The sequence below is a fragment of the Mastigoproctus giganteus genome, chromosome 6, assembly GCF_048544385.1.
Source record: "Mastigoproctus giganteus isolate SK-2022 chromosome 6, ASM4854438v1, whole genome shotgun sequence".
NCBI classification, from domain to species: Eukaryota; Metazoa; Arthropoda; class Arachnida; order Uropygi; family Thelyphonidae; genus Mastigoproctus; species Mastigoproctus giganteus.
Window position 1 is genome coordinate 164,321,813 of NC_143580.1, and position 24,234 is coordinate 164,346,046.

Consider the following 24,234-nt stretch of genomic DNA (forward strand, 5'->3'; position numbering starts at 1 on the left):
GATTGTCATGATGGCCGTTCTAACGGTGAACACACGTCTTTAATACAGTAAAAGGCTACTTTATCCATTGCGACGTCCCCGTAAATTCTGAGATAATGGCAGTTTGTAAGTAATTTAGCAGGTGATCGCAGATCTCAAGGGGGCAGACATCTTTTACCTCTCTTTCTCTCTGCGGTTACACACGACGCTAGCCAGGCCAGATGCCGAAAATTAGGGGTTCTGTCAAAAAATCCTTAGAGCCATCTGCCATCTCGTCTCTGGCTCGTTCTACCCCTGACGAGTAGCCGGATTACTACATCTTCAGACAATTCCATTCGCCCTGTTCTGCCTCCTCCTTCTCTTCGTCCATCGCCAACATCCGCATCGTGCCGCCTTCAAATCGCCTCCGGTAGGTTACTTTACGTATCCTAGTTCCAAGGACATGCTGTGGTCAATCACACGCAGTCTATTTCCCGTAGGCACGCTCGAATCGCCGGGAGGTACTCTTTTTTCGCGCTTGGAACGCTTGCCGATGCCCGATAGTATATTCCGGAGGATCTCCCGCTTTGCGTGTGCTGCCGCAATTTTTTGGTGTCTGGTATGGTGTGATTAGCGCGTTTCGGTAGAGTCCAGCTCCGTACAGCCACATGAGCCGCTAATCCCACATCTACGCTGTATCCGGCATCCCTGACTCCTTCCACCTGGTGGGGCTCACCTAATTATTCCGCATAACTTAGCCAGCCGTATAACGATTGGAGCTCGGCGACAACAAGGAACGATCTGTAAGCAGCTCCGACTATCAACCTTTTGACCTCTTTCGTGAAAGAAGTGCGTATTAACGTTGTTGATAGATAAAGTGCGTGTAACGTCTGTCCATTTAGAGGAGAAATTTCTGGTCGAACTATGACGATTTGATTAGTGGTTCAGCTGCCTGAAACAATTGCTGTGCCCACTGCTAGTAGAGGCGATAATTGACAATTCCGGGTTTTGTATCCTTTTAGAAAAATAATTAAAATAGTATCGGTTAGGAGAGCAAAAATGAAAAACTTAATGGATTATCTGGCTGACTTAAAATTTGCCTTTTCTCTTAGATTTTAGCGCATGATTGCATGAAAACTGCCAATTATAAGCTGAACAATCGCTGGAATGAGTGAATTGATCGTGCATGTTTTAAAATCTAACTTACAGGAATGTGTATCTCTCCTTGACAGGCATAACTACTTAATCGAATATGATTAGCAGCGTCCGACGATACCACTCACTGTTTTACACACACACCCTAATGTTTGGAGGCAACTGTTTTTTATCCCTCGGGCAGTTATATTGGCATGCTGGAATGTCCATTACTAACAAAGTTCCTAATGTGGTAAATACCTGAAAATCTGAAACGGTTCTTAGGGGAGTGCAGCGATACATCGCACCAGGCCCACGATTAAAAAGGGTCCAAATTCAAAGAGAGGGGGGGGGGAGCACCCATTCCCAGAAAGGGTGGACTGAGTATTCCCAACATTAATTCTAGTATCTGGGATCCTGAACTGTAGGATTGACCATGCTCAGAAAGTTGGTATTTCTTTTCGGCATGTGGAAATGCAATATTAAACATGATGACGTCATGTGATCTAACACAGACGCCAAATAACACGATTTCTTATGTTTAATGTGCATGAAAGCCTGTAAAACAGTGAGACAAGATGCTGACGTCCACAACCGAGACAAAGGATCACGTCAATTGCTTTGCAAGACAACTCGTTGGACGACAGTGTATGCGAAAGTTCGGTGCATGACAGTTCAGTATATGAGACAATTTGGTGAATGATATTTCGCTGTATGTGACAATTTGGTGAAAGACAACTGATGGCTACAGGTGAATTCGGTATATGGCAAAGCAAGACAGAAAATGCAAACTTTAAATATTGCCGTGCTGTAAATGGTGAATTTAGTGATCACGATACTGATCCTGATATTTTATATTTTTGATGGAGCATACTATCCACCTTCATTTTTTAATTCACATTCTACTTTTTTTAGATCCTATTAAAATTAATTACTATATTTAATACCATTCATATACCACGTGAAATTAAATAATAGAAAATAGAAAGGGTTTACAACCCTTTATATATTCTACCCCTAACAGCATGTTCTGATGACGAGTATCGGTAAGATACCTGAAACGTCACATTAAATGTATAGTGGTTGTGACTATAAGCTTAATAAACTATATTATTAATTTCACGTGGTATATGGAGTGGTAATAATTGTAGTAATTAATTTTCGTGGAAAACGACCACGTAAAGTCCTTCCCTAATTATATTAGATCCTATTAAAACGTGTCACGGACAGGTTAAAGATGCGAACAAGGTTCTCTTGTACCTGTCCGTGAATCGGACAGGTACAAGAGAACCTTGTTCGCATTTTACTTTCACTTTTGTAAGTTGCGTTTATTAGGAAATACACATGAGGAAGGGGAGTTGTTCCAGAGACCAAAAGTAGAGATGATTATTAATGGATACCGGCTGGGTAATGCGCATCTTCTGACATTCGGTTTGTAACCTGCGCTATAGTTTTCATTGAAAGAAGTTAGTACACTGTGTGTGTTATGGGGGTTTAACGGCGCATAAGCTGCTGTGGCTATAATGCGCCTAGTACACTGAGTGGACAAAAATCATGGGATACTTACCTAGTAACGAGTAGGCCCACCTTTCGCCCAAATAAGGGCAGTCACACGGCGAGGCACCGAGTCCACTAGTTCACGAAAGCGTTTTACAGATATTTCCATCCATGCTTGATGCACCGCTGTCGATAATTCCGTCGCATTCCTGGGTGGAGGATCCAAAGCTCGAACGGAACTTTCCACAGCATCCCAAAGATGCTCCAGATGCTCCACAGGGTTCACGTCCAGTGAACGGGAAGGCCATTCCATGGTGGTAAAATCTGAGGAATGCTATTCGAACCATGTTCTACTCACCACGGCTCTGTGGGGAAGGCGCATTGTCCTGCTGGAAGAGTACATTGCCCTGTGGGTGCACCATGACCATGAGGGGATGCAGACGGTTTGCAAGGATGGACACGTAACCTGGACAGTTCAGAGATGCGTCTAGACGTACCAGAGGTCCCAACGTGTACCAGTTGAACACGCCTCAGACCATTACCGACCGTCCTGAACGACCTGCCTGAACAGTTCCTTGTTTACATGATGGGTGCATAAAACTATAGTTCTCCCAATCCTGGAATTTAGCTCACCCATCTGGAATCCTCACACGAAAACTCTAATTAACAAAACTGAAGGTCCAAAAAAAACTTTGTCCGTTACCTTACCTTCCGTGATCCTCTGTTTTATCACACGGTATAATATGAATCGTTGTGTGATTATTTTCTTCTAGGCCTTTGTACACTAGAAGAGTTACTGCTGACATCACCCTTCTAGACAAAGTAATCACTGGAACTTATGAAGCATTTGATATCCTCACTAAAATAAACTTCAACGCTCCTTGTAGACAATTCAGGAACCTTACACCGTTTCGCCTTGACTCTGCTACCACGGACTTTATGAAGTTCAGTCCACTGAACGGTATCTGCAAATCAGCAAATGACTCTCTCATTGACTTCTTTGACAATTCCCAATCACTGATGAACTCCATCCACAAGTTTGCCTCTTCTCTTAAACTGCAAAGTGACTAGCTCTTATCTAATTATTGTAGTCTATTATTATTATTATTGTGTGCTTTATTATTTTTCTATTCTCTAACTAATTAATTTATTATTTGTTTTACCGGAAACTTAACTTAATGCAATCCTCTTTTGTACATACGATTTTAATTTTAAATCTATATCAATGTTTATCTTCCTGTTGGATTTCATATTTTTGTTATAAATTGTGTTCATTGTTCTTCTCTCAGATACACTGTTAATGGTTACCTGTTGTGTATCTTGTTGTTAATAAAATAAAATAAAATACAATACCTTCGTGCGGTTTCCGCCAGATACGCACCCTCCCGTCCGCTCGAAATAACTGGAAACGGGACTCATCGGACTAGAATACCCGTCTCCAATCATCCAAGGTCCAGTACAAATGTTCTTTCGCCCAGTTCAGGCGTAGAGTCTTGTGTTGTGGTGTTAGCAATGGGACTCTGGTGGGTCGGCGGCTCCCATCTATTGTGGTTAATGATCGCCTGATGGTCTTGGTGGAGACGTTTCTGGCACCTCCCTCGTTGAAGTCGGCGGTGATTTGTGCCACTGTCGCTCTACGGTTGGCTGAAACAATGCGAGACAGACGTCGATGGCCACGTTCATCCATCACCTTTCTCGGCTCACAGCGCTGTCCACGATGAGATGTTATTCCAGAAGTGGCGTATTCCCGATACACTCTTGATACTGTCGAACGGGGATAGTGCAATTTCTGTACCACCTGCGCGATAGAGTAAACTATGCGTCGGGCACCCACTATCATCCCTCTTGCAAAGTCGGTTAACTCACGACGTTTATCCATACTGATATCGAATTACCGTCTACGTGATTGCAGTGTACCTATATACCTGCCAAGCGGTGGGTTCGTCCACTAGCGAGAGGGGTGACAGCATCGCGTTGCCCAGGAACCAGGTATCCCATGAATTCTATCCTTTCAGTGTAGTGGGCTAGTACCGTGGATGGGTTAAGGGTAGGAAGTTGATCTTCCCTGGAGATTATGTAGGGGTCTTAATTGCAGTTCGAATCCCCTACATGGAAAAGCGCTCTGGTCCAGTGAGATAATTTCACCAGGGCGGTGACGGTTCTTGATGCTCCTGACTAAGGGATGGTACGCCAAAAGAATTTAGTTAGCATGGAGGACGGTAGTTAAAGGGCGTTTATTGTTGCATTACAAAACTAAGGTCGTAAGGCGTTTGTATATAATGCCTATGAATTGTATATATTGTATTGTCTGTTTGCTTCACATAAAACCCGAATTACCAAGTGGGGGAGAGGGAACCAAGCACCCGCCCATAAAAATTTCTCGTTTGTGATGGATTCGAACCACTTCATTTCTCGCATGGTATGGATCTTAACCATAATGCTGCCTGAAAGGCTGTTAGTATGGAGGTTAGGCGTGAATCCTTTTACACAAAATAAATGTATAAAAAATATATTATTTTCTTTTTCAAAATTTCTGCATTCCTCCTTTCTAAGTGTCGCCAAAATTTCTCTTGTTTCCTAAATCCTTTACTTCATTGATTTTGTTCTCTGTGTGATACATCAAATTGTTGTTGCCACCAATTATTGTCTTTCACCAAATTGTCACATATCGCAATATGGCGTTCATCAATGTATCTCGTACAACGAATTATCTTTCAACGAATTGATTTGGACCCCCTGGGCAAAATCAGTTTAAAGCCTAAAATCCGTGGAAGTAGGGGCAAAAGAAAAAGAACCTACACAACAGACAGTGAGAAATTCATCATGTTTCAATAATATGTGCTCTTAAAATTAAACAAAACTATGAACGAGAAAATACAGTTTAATATATCGTAAAATAATTGCATTAATATATTCCGGGAATAATTAAGCAGTATTGCAACAAAATAAATCAAGAGCTGAAATCTTTACAGGTTAAATTTATGTTCAGTTTACATAACATAACGGCATTAACAGTTTTTACAACAAGAACGAGATAGAATTCTAAGCGCACACACACACACACCATAATTAATGTGGAGTGTTAGAGAAATACCACCACTTTGCTTATTGGAGGCTTGAAGTGGTGAAACCCATGTTTAGTCTCTAGAGCAAAGTTTCCGGCATCCCCCTCGCCCCATACTTCTCCATCAACCCATGCACGGTACTAAGTACTATAGGTTTTGATACCTTTCGTGTTGGGGTTTTCATAAAAAAAAAAAAAAAAAAAAAAAAAAAAAAAACTATGTTCCAGGAAAATAAATTTTCCAGAAAAATATAAAATACTGTTTAATATGATTGATAATAGGTCATAAATTACAAAATCATTTGAAAAGATTACATTTCAACTACAATTTGCGAACTCGATACGGGTTTTGCAACGTGGAGGTGTGATTATTTATAATAATTTTCAGTAATGATTCATGAATTTCCGAAAATATTCTCTAAAAATTTCCATTATGTGTCACAATGATAAACAAAAAGCCAAATAATTTTTCAGTTCCTAAGGTCTGTTCTTGAAATACAAAAACTTCGGAAAAAAAACAATGGACTGTAACAAGATTTCTTAAGTCATACCTTTCATTTGGAAGAACTGAAAGAGTTCTAATGAACTCTTATAAATTAAGCCATTATTATTTAAAAATTGTTTACTTATTATTCTCTAAAAGTGTAATTTATTTTACTACCCCCTGTCAGCGCTGGTCGCTGACAGGGGGTAGTAAAATGCAGGTCCCATACGTTCTACGTTTTTGCCATAGTTTCATAACCGTTCCACTTTTGTTTTCACCATAAAAAATTTCGTAGAAAAGCCCTCCTAGGCCTTTGCCCAACCCTACCCCACGGTTCTTTACACTGAGGCGGGTGCGCTGGTGTCTCGTTTTGAACCCATAAATTCTTGTATGACTACAACAGCAAAAGCGTTTCTTGTGGTTTCTTGAGGTAATTTTCACACACTCAACGTGCAGATCGTCCCGTGAACACACTTGTACTGCCATCACACACATTTTTACTTTTTTTTTTTTTTTTTTATTAACAAGCAGCCCCAGAAACAAAAAAAAAAAAAAAAAAAAAACTCCCCTCAAACTATAAGGGCCACCCATAATTTCTTATATATGATGACTGTATATGTGTTATGTCTGTGAATTGCGTGTGTTCTCTGGTCGATTTGCCTGTTTTACTGGACGAAAAAAACCCCAGTTTCTGGGGGGGGGGGACCTTGCTATCTACGCCTGAGACCGACTAACTAATTGATCCACGGGGTGAAAAAAGCCCATTAAAATTCCTCGCGTCATCGACGGGATTCGAACGCAGGCCTTTTCCACCCGGTGGGGGGGGACGATGACGATACCACTGTGCTACCGCCCGACACCCCATAACACACATGTATCTTATGTAGGACGGCACCTGAACGTCAGTTCATCTCCGCCTTTGTACACTGTAATGATTACAGAAAGCACTGTAAAAGGCCAGAAATGTGTGTAATATTATTCTTGTGCAGTGTGTGTGTGTGTGTGTGTGTTGTTTCTGGCCGTTTTGTCACCAGGCAGGCGATCACGTGGAAGGCCTGCGCACGTGAAGGCCGTCTACACTACGGGGAGGTAGGCCACAACTACGCATGTATCGCAGCCGCCCTCCGAACCCTCTGGTTTACCAGCTCTTACTGCCTAAATCAGAGCGCAAAAAAAAAAAAAAAAAAAAAAAATATATGTGTGTGTGTGTGTGTGTGTGTGTGTGTGTGTGTGTGTGTGTGTGTGTGTGTGTGTGTGTAAATAATAAAAATCTGTTTCTCGGGCAGCCCAAACCCAGGGTACCAGCAAAAATAAATAACTAAATAAATACAAATAAAAAGTGAAAAATAAATAAATACAAATGATAAATAAAATATATAAAAAAAGAGAAGGAGAAAAAAAGAGAGGGGGAAAAAAAAAAATATATATATATATGTATATATCTGATCCCACACTGGCCAAAGGCCAGTACAGTACCAGCAGGAGTCTCCACTAGGAAGGCTAGGAGGTATTCCGTAGTTGAGTGAGAAGGCGTCTTCTGCTATCAAAAGCATGACGAGCAAATTCTTGCAGGGACTGGAAATTTTTTCTGGTGCTCAGGAAGTCCGGCTCATTTCCGGGGACAGTGATACTAGTGGAAGGAAGAAGGTTCTGTCGAAGATCTAGGTATTGATGGCAGTGGAACAAAATATGTTCCCAGTCTTCTGGATCGCCACAAGAACAGAGAGGTGATTCAGCAAGGTTGAAAGTTGTAAGTTTGGCATTAAGGGAGCCATGACCAGAGATTAAGTAGATTGTACAGACCAGGGTGGAACCATTTTAGAGTGGACTCTAAAGTGGCAAAGGTGACGTTAGGAATGAACTTTAAAGTAACAAGACCCTTAGAGGTAGCGGACTATGTCTTGCCAGGTCTGCATCAATATATTCCAACAGCGTCTTTTCTCTGCCTTGGGATCCACAGTGACATCGATAGTAATACCAAGGAAGGTAACAGGGACAGTGTGCCTAATGTAGGAGCACAGGCCTCGGTACATAAGAAAGAGATCGAGTCGTAAAGGACCTGCAAAGCAAGACTAGACACAGTCCTACAGGCCCTGCACATTGCTAAAAGCATTTTACGTTTGAATGCTATGAAGTTTAGTCTGTACTGAAACCTTCTTAACATGCCATAACACGCATAGTGTTAGGGTCAGACGCCACCTGTGATTTCTCACATCTGCGCCATATGTACGCTGTGAAGAAATACAGAACTACTGTAAATGCCAGAAAAGTGTTGTCTGTTGTATATGACATATTGCGTTAGGTTCTGTTGGATGTCCTGGCATTTGGCCGCAGGGCCCCTGGTGGGACCTCACGTTGCCCGCACACACCGCTAGAAGGTAGCCAGGCTGCCCTTTATTCTCTGGCATGACACACAGTAGCGATATGTTCTACGTTTCCGGGATGCCTAAATAGTAATAGTATTCGCCATATAGTGCAAGGAAGCCACAGGCTTTTGCTGCGCTGGCAAAAAAAAAAAAAAAAATAGATAAGAAAATACAAATTATATGCTTCCTCCTCACACAGGTAACTGTCCAATTGAACTCTGAATTTATTCAAACTATCAGCCTCAACTACCTGCGATAGCTACTTGTTCCACCAATCAATGACTCGCTGGCTACAAGTGATCTAATACAATCTAATCGAAACCTCAACCCCTGTAATTTGAATTTATGAACTCTAGTTCTGGAATTCTTTATAACAGTGAGAATCCCACCTTCATTCATTTTACTAAACCCTTTCAGAGCCCTATAATCCTCAATCAGATCACCTCTGTGGTACCTAGTTGCCAAGCTCTGTAGCCCACATAATCGGAATCTTTCCTCATACTGTCGTCATTTTGCCTATCTCACCATTCGAGCTGCCCGTCTTTGGATCCCCTTTCAAGACGCTCAATGTCTTTTTTTCAGATGAGGTTTCCATACTTGAACAGTATTCCAAATTTTACCTCCTTATCTCTACAGGATAATGTTCGATAAATCATTGCTAGCACACCATGGGCTTTCGTGGCTGTCTGTTTACACTGTTCAGAAAATTTCATATCTGCCCGTATTTTAACTTCCAGATCCCTTTCCTCCTCCACTCTTTTTAATTCCGCCCCATCAAGTGTATAATGTATTTGTGGGTTGCTATTCTCCAAGTGTAAGACTTTGCATTTAGCAGCGTTAAAACATTGCTGCCACTTTTCTGACCATCTTTGAACTGTTCAAGTCATCCTGAAGGAGCGCTGCTTGGCACTGATCATTAACGACTCTATCAATCTCTACATCGTTTGCAAATTTTGATATAACGCCCTCTTTCTCTTCGCCGATTTCATTTATGAAAATGAGAACCAGCAGTGGTCCAAGGACCGATCCTTGAGGGACCGCACTCCTGACGTTACACCGATCTGAAGAATATCCATTGATCACAAGCCTCTGCCTTCTGCCCTGCAGCCACCTAGCAATCTATCTTTGAATCCTAGCAGTAATCCCAACTGTTCAAGCTTATTCAAATTATCATTCTAATGGTACCGAAGAGTGTCGTTCATTTTCGTATATGTGTACTTTGTTGTGGAAGTATATGTATATGTTCACGGGCCGATTTATATTTGTGGGTTGCTATTCTCTAAGTGTAAGACTTTGCATTTAGCAGCGTTAAATGTAGACCCGAAAGCCCAATAAAGCTCACGAGGGGGGGGGGGATCCTACTCCCATCGCCAGAGATTAGTTCTGCAACCTCGATTAAAGAGCATTTTATAAATCTCTCCAGTCATCGATGAAAATCGAATCTAGACATCCCATTTGAATCTAAACGAGTGGGCGATGTATCGTGATACAGTAGCTTTCGCCACTTATGTAGTTAGCCGAAGTTAGGAGTTAAGGAGAGGAAGAGAAATGTGTATAGGCAAGCGTATAGGCCCTTGGACACACACTTATACACAATTGCATGGGGTGGGGTAGGTGATTTTGTGCGGTTATGATTATTACAAGGAACTCTCTGGCTATCGTACAGGTGTTCAAGATCTCTGGCTATCGTACAAGTATTCAAGATCTCGGCTTTCTGGAGTTTCATGTCAAGTATTCTCTAGCAGGTCTATTACTCCTAGGTTCTTATGGAGGCTCTTTGGCACCGTGAGGATGGTTGACACGGTGCCGAAGAGAGGGTCAGCCTGTCCTCCAAGGTTTTTCTTGGTGTATTCAGTGTAACATTTTGGTATACAGGCAAGAGGAAAGTTTTCTACTTAAATCCGTACTTTCAGGCCGTTAGAGTCATTTCAGTTGAGTTTTACTTTGGTTGGTTTATGAATGCTATGAAGTTTAGTCTGTACTGAAACCTTCTTAACATGCCATAACACACATAGTGTGCATAATGTTATAACAAAATATGTAACTATTAATCCTTAGTGCATGGGAGCTACGTGACACACTAAGCATTAATGCTTATTTAATTTTTTTCCCCTGAGATAGGATTATGGTCAAGAAGTTTAGTAAGGCATTATTGTACCTGATAACTAAAGAAGTTCAACTACTTATGGTTAAAATATTGCATGTGGAAAAAAAAAAAAATCTGGTTAGAAATCCAGTTTTCTCTCCCGATATTGACTTTATAAACTTTCAATAAAATCACATGTGCAAATATTTGAATATTATACATGTGTGCAACAGTCTTACAACGTTATAATATATCAAAAAAGTTGACTATAATTTTGTGTGTTGTTGATGCCGCTGGCGAGGTTTGCTCATTTGTCACTTCCTTTATCGGAAATGGCAAGCATATTCGGCATATTTACATGGAAATATTTGTTACAATTCTAGTAATAAAGAATGGCGAAACCATAGTGTTATTTTTTTTGTCTCTTTGCTTGTTATTTTTTTTTTTATTTTTTTTTTTTTGCCAGTTCATTTAATAGGCCAGCATAGTATTTGAAAATGGCTTGAACCGATCGGATATCCTTCATGCCATGACGTTAATTGCAGATCAGCTGGGAATTCCCGTCTTATTACTGAATATTTTCTACTGAATTTTGTGTTTCCTTTGGACAACTCGTTTCTTTCTTTGTGTGTGTGTGTGTGTGTGTGTGTGTGTGTGTGTGTGTGTGTGTGTGTGTGTGTGTGTGTGTGTGTGTGTGTGTGTGAGCATGAGCGAGCGCAGAGGAGTAAGAGAAGTAGTCCGAGTCCAGAAGTCAGTTTTTGTCAGCCTTTATGGTAAAAGTCCAGAGTAGATTATCCCATTTGAAGACTAAATATAATGTCAAAACGACTGTATTTTTGCTGTATTATTTAAAAAGCGAATAGAAAGAACATTTTCCTGCAAGTAAACTATAATTTTATTTGCAGGAAATTAAGAAAATGTCCTTAAAGCATTTTCTTAAAATTTAAAGTATATTTCTGGTGTTCGGAACTTCTGGAAAGAAAGTCGATTTTTATTACAAAACACCTACAAATTAAACAAATTCTTTGAATGAACGAATTGCATGATGAATTGATTCTTATCTTGTCGTTTCTAAAAGTGTTCGCATTATAAAAAGCAATGTTTTAATCTGAAAAACAATATAAATAAATCTCTAAAATTATTAGTATAAGACATTTTTTGTTGAAAGGAGGACCTTTTGATCCATGGAGACAGTGTATACGATATAATCGAAAAACAAGATCACCAAGCCATCCAGACAGAGCTGATGCGGAGCCCAAATCCTCTTAGCCTTGTTCACGACACCAGAATGTTCCTTTGTCGTATGAATGTCTCGCGAAACGCAAGGAGGCAGATGCGTTTCGGAGATCAAAAAGTAAGAGATTTTAAATATTATATATATATTTTTTTTTTCATAATTTAAGTATGTTTTACTAGTAATGCTATTTACTTGTGCAAGTTTAACACATATTTTAACATATGTTTAACATATATTCTACAGTGAAGTATGTTTGCTTAGGAAGGAACAGGATGACCACGGAGAAGAAATCCAGTTCTAAAATACCTAATCAATAAGGGAGGAAGACATCGTTTTTGCGTTGATGGCCCCGCCAACCGGGCTAGCCAGGCTGGTAAAATGCCTGCCTGGCAACCCAAAGGTCGCGGGTTTGAATCCCGCCTCGGGCTTGGATCACAGTAAATGCAAAAACTTTGGGAGGTGCATTATGGCCACAGAAACCGATGCACCAACAACTAACAAAAAAAAAAAAAAAAAAAAAAAAGCGTTGATGGCCCCAAGTGGGTACATATAGGCGCGATGCACTGTCAGTGTCTTTCATCTTTCCTGGCTTAGTTACACCTTTCACGTTTCCCGATTAATTATGCCTTTGCTGTTGCATGGATCTAAGGGTAAACTAATCGCTGCCGCGATTATATCTCGAAGAGTGACTGTATATGTGTATATATACGAAGAATGAGGCTTGGATTAACCCATAGGCTTATATGGCTTTAGATTTTCATATTTTTGTTCCATCCATTCCATATTGAAGTATGCTAGTTCTTGCCAATATGCATATAAACACATGCGTTTCTCCAAAGTGTATTGGGATACCTCAACCCTGGGAAATGGCCAATTCCATGGTCACATGACAGATATATGCCAATTAAAAGTAGGACATAAATAACCTTTTGGAAACATCAAATGCCAGTGGAAGACAGAAGGTGACACGGCTATTCATTCCAAGCCAGATAGACCCTCATCAATGACACTCAGCGCGTGTCGACAGTTGAAATGGATAGCAAGAGGAATTCATAAGGCACCCTTAATAATCCAACCCGAGAGATAGCTGACAGAACCAACACCCAAAAAAAAACAAAAAAAAAAACTTTAAATAATAGGTTATCATGATTGCGCAGCTGCTCATAAAAAAAAAAAAAAGATATATATATGAAATATGAAAACGAAAAAGTGGAAGGAAAAAATGAAGTGAAAAAAAAAAATATATATATAGGAAAAACAGTACGTGTACCTGAATGCGCCAAGCAACAAAACAGGATACATGTATATAAATAAGTGTCACAAATGAAAGTAAATTAAAATAAAAATAAATATAGATGGAGAAGTTATTAAACACAAAATGCCGAGCCTAGTTGAAGAAAAAAGAGAAAAAGAATGTTAAGAACCTATAAAAAAAAAAATCATTAAGTAGAATTAAATCTGAATTAATGCCGAATTAACAGGCTAATCATATGTACAAAAGCTGAAAGAAAAAGAGGGGAGGGTAATAGAGATAAAAATTATAAAAATATTAAAAATTAAAAATTGGTACATAGATCAGGTATTTCATCAGGGGGCTACACCTGATCATGTACCAAACACTGTTTCTATGCAAACTCATGCTGATGGAGAAGCTATTGAAATGAAATAGATAAAACAAAAAAATATATATTTTTTTTAATTTTATTAATCTCCAGAAACATGAGCGAGGTAGCCCCAACGCAGTGTATTTAGATTAATAAATTAAGTAACGTAGTGTATTTAGAAATAAATTGAATCGATATTATGTAAGAACGCAAACGCAGTGTGTTTAGTTTAATAAATTGAGTCGAAAGTATGTAAGTTAAATAATAATAAATAACAAGGTAGCGGTATAGAAAAAGGAAGCAATGCAAGGTAGGGGAGGGAAAAGAAGTTAAAAATATAGAGGCGAAGATAGTGAGAATAAGAAAAGTAAGAATGTCCGAATCACCCTCGTATTACACTAATAGTTCAACGGACGGAAAAACGAAGAGTAGAAAGATGTAAAGAGAAGGAAAAGAGTTTAAAGGATACTAGGCAAGCCGGGTGTGTAAGTACCCAACCTCATAGAGAGGGCCTTGGCTGTGAGAGTGTTAGTAGAAGTCTACTAACACTCCGTCCGTTGAACTATTAGTGTAATACGAGTGTAATAATACTAGGCTCGGCATTTTGTGTTTAATAACTTCTCCATCTATATTTATTTTTATTTTGTTTTACTTTCATTTGTGACACTTGTGTGTGTGTGTGTGTGTGTATATATATATATATATATATATATCTTTTTTTTTTTTTAAATATATCCATACAAAAAATGGCGTGTGCTCCTTCTCAGTTTGCCTGTTCTGCTGAGTGGAAAACCCGAATTCTCTTGCTATCCTCGCTTGAGACCGACCGATTAACTCAGTCATTACTGGAAAAAAAAAAATCCATAAAACTTCCTCGCATCGTTGACGGGTTTCGAATCCGACAGTGATGCGAGGATTCTCCACCTGGTGTGGGGAGACAGTGTTTATAACCACTGTGCTACTAGCGAGGGGCCGCGTAGCCGCTCATAAGTCGAAGCTGTCTCCCCACATACTGTTTTCGTAAGGAGGACCCTTCTCAATAATTTTACAGGGAAATAAATTTTCCGCTGGGTTATTGACTAAATATTTATATTGTAAAAGTTTTTGTTTCCTGTACTTCCGTCTGAAATCGATATCTTGTCCAGTCCCTTCTCAGATTCCCCAAAACATGGAAGTCCTACAGCGACGTGTGGACCGTACACTTGTTTTCAGATTCCGGATGGTCATGCATTTCCCATGGGAGTCGCTCAATGGTTTTCACTGTACTTTGTACCTTGTATGGTCGCGTATTGTCCTGTAACAAAATGGCGCATTCAGCCAAAAGTGAAGGTCTCTTATTTTCGGTGGCATATCTCGTTGGAGAATGTTTGACTGTCGAATGGACTTACTGTTTCACCATAACAAGAAAGGGTGTATCTATGATCCTACGAGTAGAATAAGTTGAGCATAATCTTCCCAGAATTTTCGAAATTCTTGATTTTTGTGGGCCCGTTTTCGTGTCTGTACTGTCTTTTAATATTATTCTTAAAAGGTCAATGTAATTGCCCTTTTGAAGGACCCATCGCTGTTGGAGAACAACAGGAATGCTGACGGTGTACTTGATCTACAACAATGTTCTGACAGTGCAAATATTTCGCGTATATCAGAGAACCCACAGACTCGCAAAAAGATTTTCCCAGCCCAAACCTGCAATCTAAACAATGTTTACATAATATACAAGTTGTCAGACGTTGCCCGTATATTAGAGAAGCTACACACGAAACAAAAAATTTCTCTAGACCGTAACATCACGGCTATCAACCATAATTACCGAATACGCTGTCTCGTGTTCGCTTTAGATACCCAGTGTTGGTCGTTATTATTGCTTAGAAGCAGATTATTCGTCTGACCCAATAATCGATTTGTCCAACAGTACACAGGGATCAGTCGAAGAGTGGAGGGGATGGTGTCGACTTAATGTTTGCTGTTATACCCCAACCAGTGGAGGTTGTTGTTGTTGTTATTTGGTTTTTAGGAGCATTAGCAACTAAGGCCATATTGCTCCGGGGTTATGCGGTGGTTATTCCCTGACCTTTCCACATCCTCCATATTTGGTGGCTCACGGGCTCGAACCCCGGTCTAATCAAGAAGCGTGTGCTACGCACTGCTGCTCCTGCTCACCTGGCTACGGAGGCACCTACCAGTGGAGGGTGTGCCGCACTATTCTGAAAGCAATAAGTTTTTACTGAACACGCTAAAAATTACATCCTTTTCCTACCCTCTACATTCACTTTGTCCCCCCCCATTCCCTACAAATCTCGTTTACTCATTCTTGTTACAATTACCGCTTCACCAGTGCTACACACAACATGTGCCCTTCTAGCTTGTCGCTGTATATATATTTTTCATTTCACTGTAACTGTTCATTCTCTATCACTGTGGGAGATGGCTATACTTCAATGATCGCTGGGTGTACAGTATTTTGAAAGGAATATAATGTATGTTACTGAATTTTAATAAATGATAGCAGAATACATGTAGAAGAATAATTCGAGGATAGTTCTAACAGTTTATTATTTATGGCTTTTGTATCTGTACTACCATTATTTACAAGTTTATTTTTTCTTATTCGCTGTTTTTTTTTTTAATAGGTAGTTCTCGTTGAGGGTCACTTCGTCAGTTTTCTTCCCCTGTGCAGCCGTAATGAGCCTGTGTTTTTGGCCACTTGTACCCCAGTTGCTATGCCAGAGACAAGGGAATGTGTCGTCCAAGGTAGCACAAACGTTTTCACGTCCATCCATTCTATGGATATGAAATTTCTTCACATCGACCGCAAGTACGCTCTTCTTTTATGTTAATCAGTTTAAATCAACTTACGAGTATATAATGACGCTAGATACTAATTTGTTATTTCTTGTAATAGTTAATTATTCCTTTAATTTGGAAGTTAGATAGACATTATTCCTTTTGTACTAAGATGTGCAGTATTAATTGCGTGCATTCATTGTGACTAACTACTTCGCAAAATGGGATCTATGTATTTTTTAACAAACTTAGTTTGCTCTTTGCTACGTACACAATTGAGATTTTATAAACCTATGTAATAATACTTTATAGCCTTCATATGTCTGAAACTTTTGCTCTAAATTGACTTGATAAGTCATCGTGATCGACTGTCTCGAAACCTTGAGAATTAAGTAAGTTAAATTTTCAGCTTAGGTAAGGCATTAAAGTAGTGCATTATTTATTTACTTAATTTTGTAGTCTTGCGAATATAATTTCTGTCCTCGACTCATATATGACCCATATATCATTGACTCATTTATATGGGTCAGCGATAATCAATGCATACTATGCATACAATTTTATAATATATAGGGGTGGACAAAATAATGGAAGTACCTGATATGAAAGTAGCAGTTTTTTGAAATGATTGCATTACGTATTTATGAACATACAATGATGATTTTTTTAAAATTTCTTGCAGATAATACTGTGATTTAAAAACTATGAAAGCTTACGTTTATTTAGAGGTGATGTAAAAATGTACATGAGGAAAATGACTGACCTGAATTCCAGAGAGATCAAATTGTTGGTACAAGTTTAGCAGGGGCATCGGTGACTAAACCTGCTGATTTGTTTAATGTATCCAGAGCAACTGTATCGAAATGTAGACACGTATAGTATCTTCTGTAGCACGGCTCTCAAATTCTAGTTCATCTCCGCCGTGGTACACTGTAATGACACAAAAAAAAAAAAAAAAACCTCTGCAGAAAGGCCAGAAATGTATGTAGTGCAACATGGAGGAGAATTACCCTGATGGGTAGCATAGTTGGTATATCACCGTCCTCTCCACACCGGATGGAAAAGACCCGAGTTCGAAATTTCATCAATGACTCGAGGAATTTATATGGGTCTTTTTTACCACGTGGATGAATTAGTCGGTCTACGGCGAGGGTAGCATGGTTCTTTCCTCTCGGAAACTGTTTTTTCGTTCAGGAAGAAGCAGATCGACCACAGAATACACGCAATTTACAGACATTATATACGGCGCAATGTGGCCAAAGTTGCTGATGTGCTTAAAATCCTACAACATGGAGAACGATCAACAATAGTTTGGGCAGGAATATCTTGATATTCTCTGGGTCCTATCCTCATCATGAACGGGCAAATTACTACCACTGTAGTAGTAATCTGAGTGACGAGGTTCAGATCATGGTGCAACATTGTTTCAAGATAAGGATGCTCCAATACACACAGCCAGATGTTTTAAGTCTTGGTCTGAGGAGCATGAAACTAAGTAAGCATGTCTGGCCTGCACAGGCACTAGATAATCGTTATAGATCCATTGTGGTCATATTCGGAGAGGAAGAGTGAAAGCAGATTTCCTCCATCTTCATCACCAAGGAGCTTGAAACGTTCCTCCATGAAGAATGGCCAAGATTTATTTGAATCTATTCCACGAAGAATGCAAGCTGTTTTAAAAGCACAGGGTGGCCCATCACCGTATTAGTACATACCTGTAACTCTTATCACAGATGTTTCCATTATTTTGTCCCGTATAAATTTATGATATACTGGGGTGACCCGTTTATCATAAATTTTTATAAAATGAAAACCTTATAACTATTACTTAACCTTTAGGCCCTCTTGATATATTGGTAACGCCATGTGCATATTGATTATCACAGAAATATAGGACCCTTTATCGTTGTTTTTGATTTCAATCTGGATGATTAACCTTCCCCGCACGAAAAAAAAGTCACCCATATTGTAGGATGCAACAATAGGGTTTTGTTTACTCCACTAGATGTTTGAAGACGTCCGTAGGAATCTGCAGCCATGCTGTCTGCAAGGATTTCCATAGTGTCGGAATAGATGATGATTGCGTTTCCACACTCCTCACTTCCTGTTCCAAAACACCCCCCAGTGTTCAATTGGATTGAAGTGAGGCGAATTTCGAGGCAATGAAGATGGGTGATTTCTTCATTGTGTTCTATGAACTGCTCATGCAGAGTGCGGGTACGATGACACGGCGCATTATCATACTGGAAAATCACGTTTCTGTCCAGGAAAAAAAATGACACATACCAGGGCGCTCATGGTCTCCTAAGAGCTACCGGTAGACATCACCAGTGAAATGTTGGTTAGTTCTTGCCAGTAAAATATGCCCCATATTAAGCAACCACCGTCACCTGTCTGGATAGTGGGCACCATGTGTGATGGGTCCATAGACTCATCGGCAAGTACATTCGTTTCCAGTCCTCCAGTGTCCAACCAGTGTGTCGTTGACACAATAGCATTCGCCGTCGACGATAAAGAGCAGTGAGGAGAGGGTGTCTCTTGGCACGTCTGCTATAGAACCTCATACGTATGAGTGTGCGGCGCCTCGTCATTTGGGATATTCTTGCATTTCCCATATTGTACTGCGATGCGACTGTCGCACAGTGACCTGCCGTTGGTCTGCAAACTGCGCTACACCCATTGTTCACCATCAACGTCCACCTTGCGTAGTCCTTTACAATTCTGTCAGCGGGAGGTGCCGCCAAAGTTCGATACTATTCTTTGTATACCTTAAGTACACTTAAATACACTGATGGGGCCGTAAGTAACCGAAACGAAGGTTTATTTAGTCCTATTACTGCTACTTTATCACTTTGACTTGCACAACCTGATGTAAATTACCACTTCTCTAGCGTACGAAATTGTTCGGCTTTTTATGCTACGAGCTATGCGGCATAGTCCATTACGGATTGGGTGTTTATAATTCAGTGATCATTGAGAGTTTATTCTTTATCAATCTGACTAATTTAACTGGGTATGTCTATAAGTTATTCACTGCTCTTCTCAAATACTAATATTTGTAGTCTAACATAGTATGCTGTATATATACAATGGTGTTCAAATAAAGTGCATCATCCCGTAAAATTGTAATTGTCGTCCGAATAAGGTAAGTATATGGCAATATTTCTTAAAGATTGCATCAGACAAGATTGACACGCGTAGGTGATGACGTAATATTGCATCAGCTGTTACTTTCAGCTATATAAGCACGCTCTGTAAGAGTTGCAGTCATTCCTTGCTTGTATCAGGATGGCGAGTTACGTGCAGTTGACGCCACGAAGAAAGACTGCTATTGTTGCTTTGTGTGAGGAAGGATGTTCTTCCCTTCATATTGTTTATAGAGTGTTTTGTGATCAGTCGACAGTGAGTAGATTTCTTTCCAAACTCAAGATTACTGGTTCTGCGGATAGAAAAAAGAAAAAAAAAAGGAACCGGACGCCAACGAGCCTCCGTTTTTAAGCGCTTATGCCTTAAAAACCGTAAAGCCTCTTCGTCTGAGCTGAAAAGAGAATGAGAAGAAAATACAAGAGTGGTAGCAAGTGCAGTAACAGAAGATGCCTCTTCAAAAATGAACTTGTAGCCCGTCGTCCTAAGAAGAAGCTCCTTCTCACACAAAAAAAAAAAAAAAAAAAAAAAAATGACAAAGGCCCGATTAATTTGGTGTAAGGAGCATGTCAAATGGACCCCCGAACAGAACTTCAACCTGCATGGCTCTCTGATGGAGGACAAAAGATTCGCCGTAGACGTGGTAAAGAATACCATCCAGACTGTATGGTGTCTACAGTGAAATTCCCTACCAGCCAAATGATATGAGGGCGCATTTCGCATCACGGAGTAGGTCACCTGCAGTTTATAAAAGGTTCTGTAAATGCCAATGGATACCTGGCGATATTGGAAGGCAAATTGCTGCCAACCATTAGAGACCATTTCAACCTGCCAAGTAACCGCATCTTTCAGGACGACTCTGCTCCTTGTCATCGGGCGAAAAGTGCAACTAGGCACTTCTGTAGTTACTTTAGCTTCATTTCTGCATTAGAGGTTCAACAGTAATGTCTTTACATTTGTTACTAGCGAAAAAATTGTTGGAAGAACGGTCCATTACAACTGTTAGCTGGCCAGGAAACAGCTCGGACCTGAATCCTATAGAGAACTGTTACCGTCGTGTGGAAAGAAACCACAGACCCTTCGTGAACTTTAGGAAGCAGCCCTAATTCGTGTTTGGAACCACGAACTATCAGTTGATTATCTTCAGAAATTGATTTTGTCAATCTCTGAAGATAATTTCTGAAGAAAATAATTGGGAATATTTTCAGAGCACCTTCAAATATTACTTATCTTTGCCTAACTATTAATAAATATCTTTTGTTTGTATTTCTGTTTGTGATGATAGTCATTAATGTAACATACCATCGCGAAAGATGGTTAGAAATGTGAAATTGCTAGGTGACGCACTTTCTTTGAACACCAGTGTATATTCCGGAGGATCATAAGAATTATTTGTGACAGCTTTTCAACTCGAGACTTAGCCAGCTTCAGACAAGAAGTAGTGGGTAGCCGAGCTTAATAACCCTGAGAGCTGCACAAGATATTCTTCGAAGTCGAAAGCCTTTGAAGTGTGTACGTGAATTTTATTAAATAAAATATAAAAACATTAAATAAAAAAATAGAAGTACTCGTACATAAAAAAAAAAATACACAATGAAAATTTACTTTTCAGATGGAGCCATTTCAAAATCATGATTATTTAACATTCTCATTAATAAAGTAGCATATTGTGAAAATGCTATCGCATAATCCTGAGTAAAATTACAGGTAGAAATACTATTAATAAAAAAAGCAAGAGTTGAATTTTTGCGAATATTTTCATTATGATTCTTATTTTTTGGAACGAAACCGTTCATTTTCCAGTAATGAAACGTCGCAAAGGCACTAAATTGTTTCTGGATATATTTGATACTTTTCGAAAGGGCAAGACACAGTTGTCTGTATATTTCTGTATGAATGAAAGTTATTTGAATCTGTTGAAAAAATATTGAGTTTTATTTTAATTAATATATTCCGCTGATATTGGCGAGGTTTTTTTTTTTCTCCCCCATTTTCTGTTAATGTAATTGTATTATTTTGAGGCATTAAATTTTTCCGTATCTGAAAACCGCAGTTCAAGTGTCAAAAGAGCCGCGGTTTGGGCCTCGTCTGGTATTCGTTCGCCCACATATATGCAGACTGGTTTATATTACGTGGAGTTCTTACAGACACGGTATGTTTAGCACCACAGTTTCTTCTGTTTACCTTAAAATCTCAGTCCAATTTAGTTTGTTGCAGAGATTCAAATTTATCTTAGTTGGTTTTACGTCAGTATCTGGTACTATGAAATGTAAATATATATTTATGTATAACTTAAAGTAGAAGTTTTTTCATTGTGAAGATAATTCATTGAAAGCGCTTTGGTAATTTTATGTTTTTGATAATTTTCATAGTGGCGAATTCCATTTGGGCTACACTAAGTCGAGCCTTCAAGGAATATCATGGTATGAAATGGTTCACTGGGAAAACTTACGTGAAGCCCAATCAAAACATCGCTTAAGTAAGTTGCTGTCTTTTCTTTTAATTAATTTAATCTTCATTCATTTTCATTTTATTTTGCTCTAGAGTAATTACCTATAAAGCATGACAGATTTCAAGAACTTCTCGAATGCTTGCAGACACTGGTAGAATCTATGGATGGATTTTACATTTTTGTTACAGCGCGTGTGCCAACGTAAGTTCTGTAGCCACAGGTTTCGGTATCGGAACCGAAACCTGTGGATACACGTTTTCTTAAACGTGGTACAATAGACTTTCGAAATAACAGCACTTTCGGGGATTCAAGGTGTCATTATTTATTTCGATTTTTCCGTTATCTAGAAAGTTTTATTTTTAATGTATTTAATTCTGCCCCTCTGCTCCCAACTATGTCCAAACCAGATGGTTCTGTTGTCACTTCAGCCAAGGATAAAGCTGACCTGCTAGCATCCCATTTTCCCTCCAACTCGTATATTAATGATCTTGGTAAAACACCTCCCACAATTCCCAACACGCTCCATTCAATGCCTCCTGTGGTCTTCCGTCAAAAGGACGTCAGAAGGATTTTGACGAATCTTGATGCTAAGAGAGGTCCAGGTCCAGATGGTATTTCTCCACTTGTTCTCAAAACCTGTGCTCCTGAACTTACTCCTGTTCTTTGCCGCCTTTTTTCACTTTCTTATTCCAAAGGTGTTTTTCCTTCTTCTTGGAAATTTGCTCATATCCAGCCAGTTCCTAAAAAGGGTGACAAATCCCTCCCATCCAATTATCGGCCCATTGCAATTACTTCTACTCTTTCTAAAGTAATGGAGAGATCAATTAACCGCCAACTCTTAAACTACCTAGAAACTTTCCGTCTGTTCAACGATCGCCAATATGGATTCCGTCAGTGTCGATCCACTGGTGATCTTCCGGCTTATGTTACCCATTTATGGACTAATTCAATGGAAAAGGTCGGTGAAACACAAGCAGTTGCTCTTGACATTTCAAAGGCTTTCGATCGTGTTTGGCATAAAGGTCTTCTAAACAAGCTTCCATCTTATGGTTTGCCAACTGTTTTTTGTAATTGGTTATCCAGTTTTCTCTCTGATCGCTCACTGAGGCTGATGGTAGATGGCTCTCTGTCTTCTAACTTCTCCACTAATGCCGGTGTCTCCCAAGGTTCAGTTCTTTCCCCCACTCTTTTCTTCTTGTATATTAATGACCTTCTTCCATCGACTGCAAATCCTATCCATAGTTTTGCCGATGACAGCACATTGCATTCCACTTTCCATTTTGAGAAACCTCGTCCTGCTCAATCAGCTTCTACTTCTCGAAAATCTGCTACCAATTCCTTAAATGCCGATCTTCAGGTAATTCTCCAGTGGGGCAAAGACAACTTAGTTAATTTCAATCCTTCTAAAACTCAGTCTTGTCTTATATCTCGCAAAAAAGGATTCTTCTGCTCCTATGCTTATCTTTGGTGACACTCCGATTTCTAGGCAAAATGATATATATCTCTTTTGGGGATTACCCTGACTTCTAATCTCTCTTTGCACAAGCACATTACAAATATTGCTTCCTCTGCATCTAAAAAACTTGGTTTCCTCTTTGCTCTCGGCGTTACTTTTCTTCCAAACAGCTGTTCACTCTGTACAAATTGCAAATCCGCCCTACCATGGAATATTGTTCCCACATCTGGGGTTGTGCTCCCAAAACCTCTCTCAGGCTTCTTGATTGCGTTCAGAAGAAGGCGGTTAGGTTAATTAATGATCCTCTCTAACAGAGTCTCTCCACTCACTGTCTCATAGACGTACTGTTTGTGCTGCATGCCTCTTCTACAGATACTTTCATGTGCACTGTTCTGCTGAATTGGCTTCTATAATTCGCACTCTCTCTTTCAAAACAGTCCGAACATGTGCCGCCACCAGCCGACATCTATTTACTGCAACTCACAGAACCGACTTTTCGTCTTCCTCGTTTATTCATTCAACTGCTGTTTTCTGGAACAACCTTCCTTCATATGTATTTCCTGAAAATTACAGTCTACAGAAGTTGAATTCCAGTGTCAACAAATATCTTCTTTCGTCTTCTCAACCTCCAACCCAAGCACGGTACTAAGTACTATAGGTTGTAATACCTCTCGTGTTTGGGGTTTACATAAAAAAAAAAAAAAAAAACAGACATAATGAGGTTAATAAGAAATAGACAGATTAAAAATGCAATTTTATTAACTGCACATTAAAAAAAAAAAAAAGAACATGTCGACGATCAAATGTTATATTCTGCTATTAATACACTTTTGCTTACTCGCCGTTCTATTTTCTTCATTATATCAAGTTTAAGTCTGCGCACCTAACACAGTGTTATCGTCACTGTCTTCCCCACACCGGATGGAAAGGCCTGGGTTCGAATCCCGTCGATGACGCGAGGAACTTTT

At 39.5% G+C, this 24,234-nt stretch overlaps 1 protein-coding gene across 3 annotated transcripts in view; it reads left to right on the forward strand.

Annotated features, from left to right (window-relative positions):
• The window catches only part of dysf (neuronal PAS domain protein dysfusion), a 395,946-nt gene that overhangs the window by 318,218 nt on the left and 53,494 nt on the right, over positions 1–24,234 (forward strand). For all 3 annotated transcript variants that reach the window (XM_090375456.1, XM_090375455.1, XM_090375457.1), the window contains 3 exons: positions 11,758–11,943; positions 16,061–16,245; positions 21,731–21,837. In XM_090375456.1, coding sequence (XP_090231582.1) covers positions 11,758–11,943; positions 16,061–16,245; positions 21,731–21,837 — 478 coding nt within the window. The remainder of the gene's footprint in view (positions 1–11,757; positions 11,944–16,060; positions 16,246–21,730; positions 21,838–24,234) is intronic.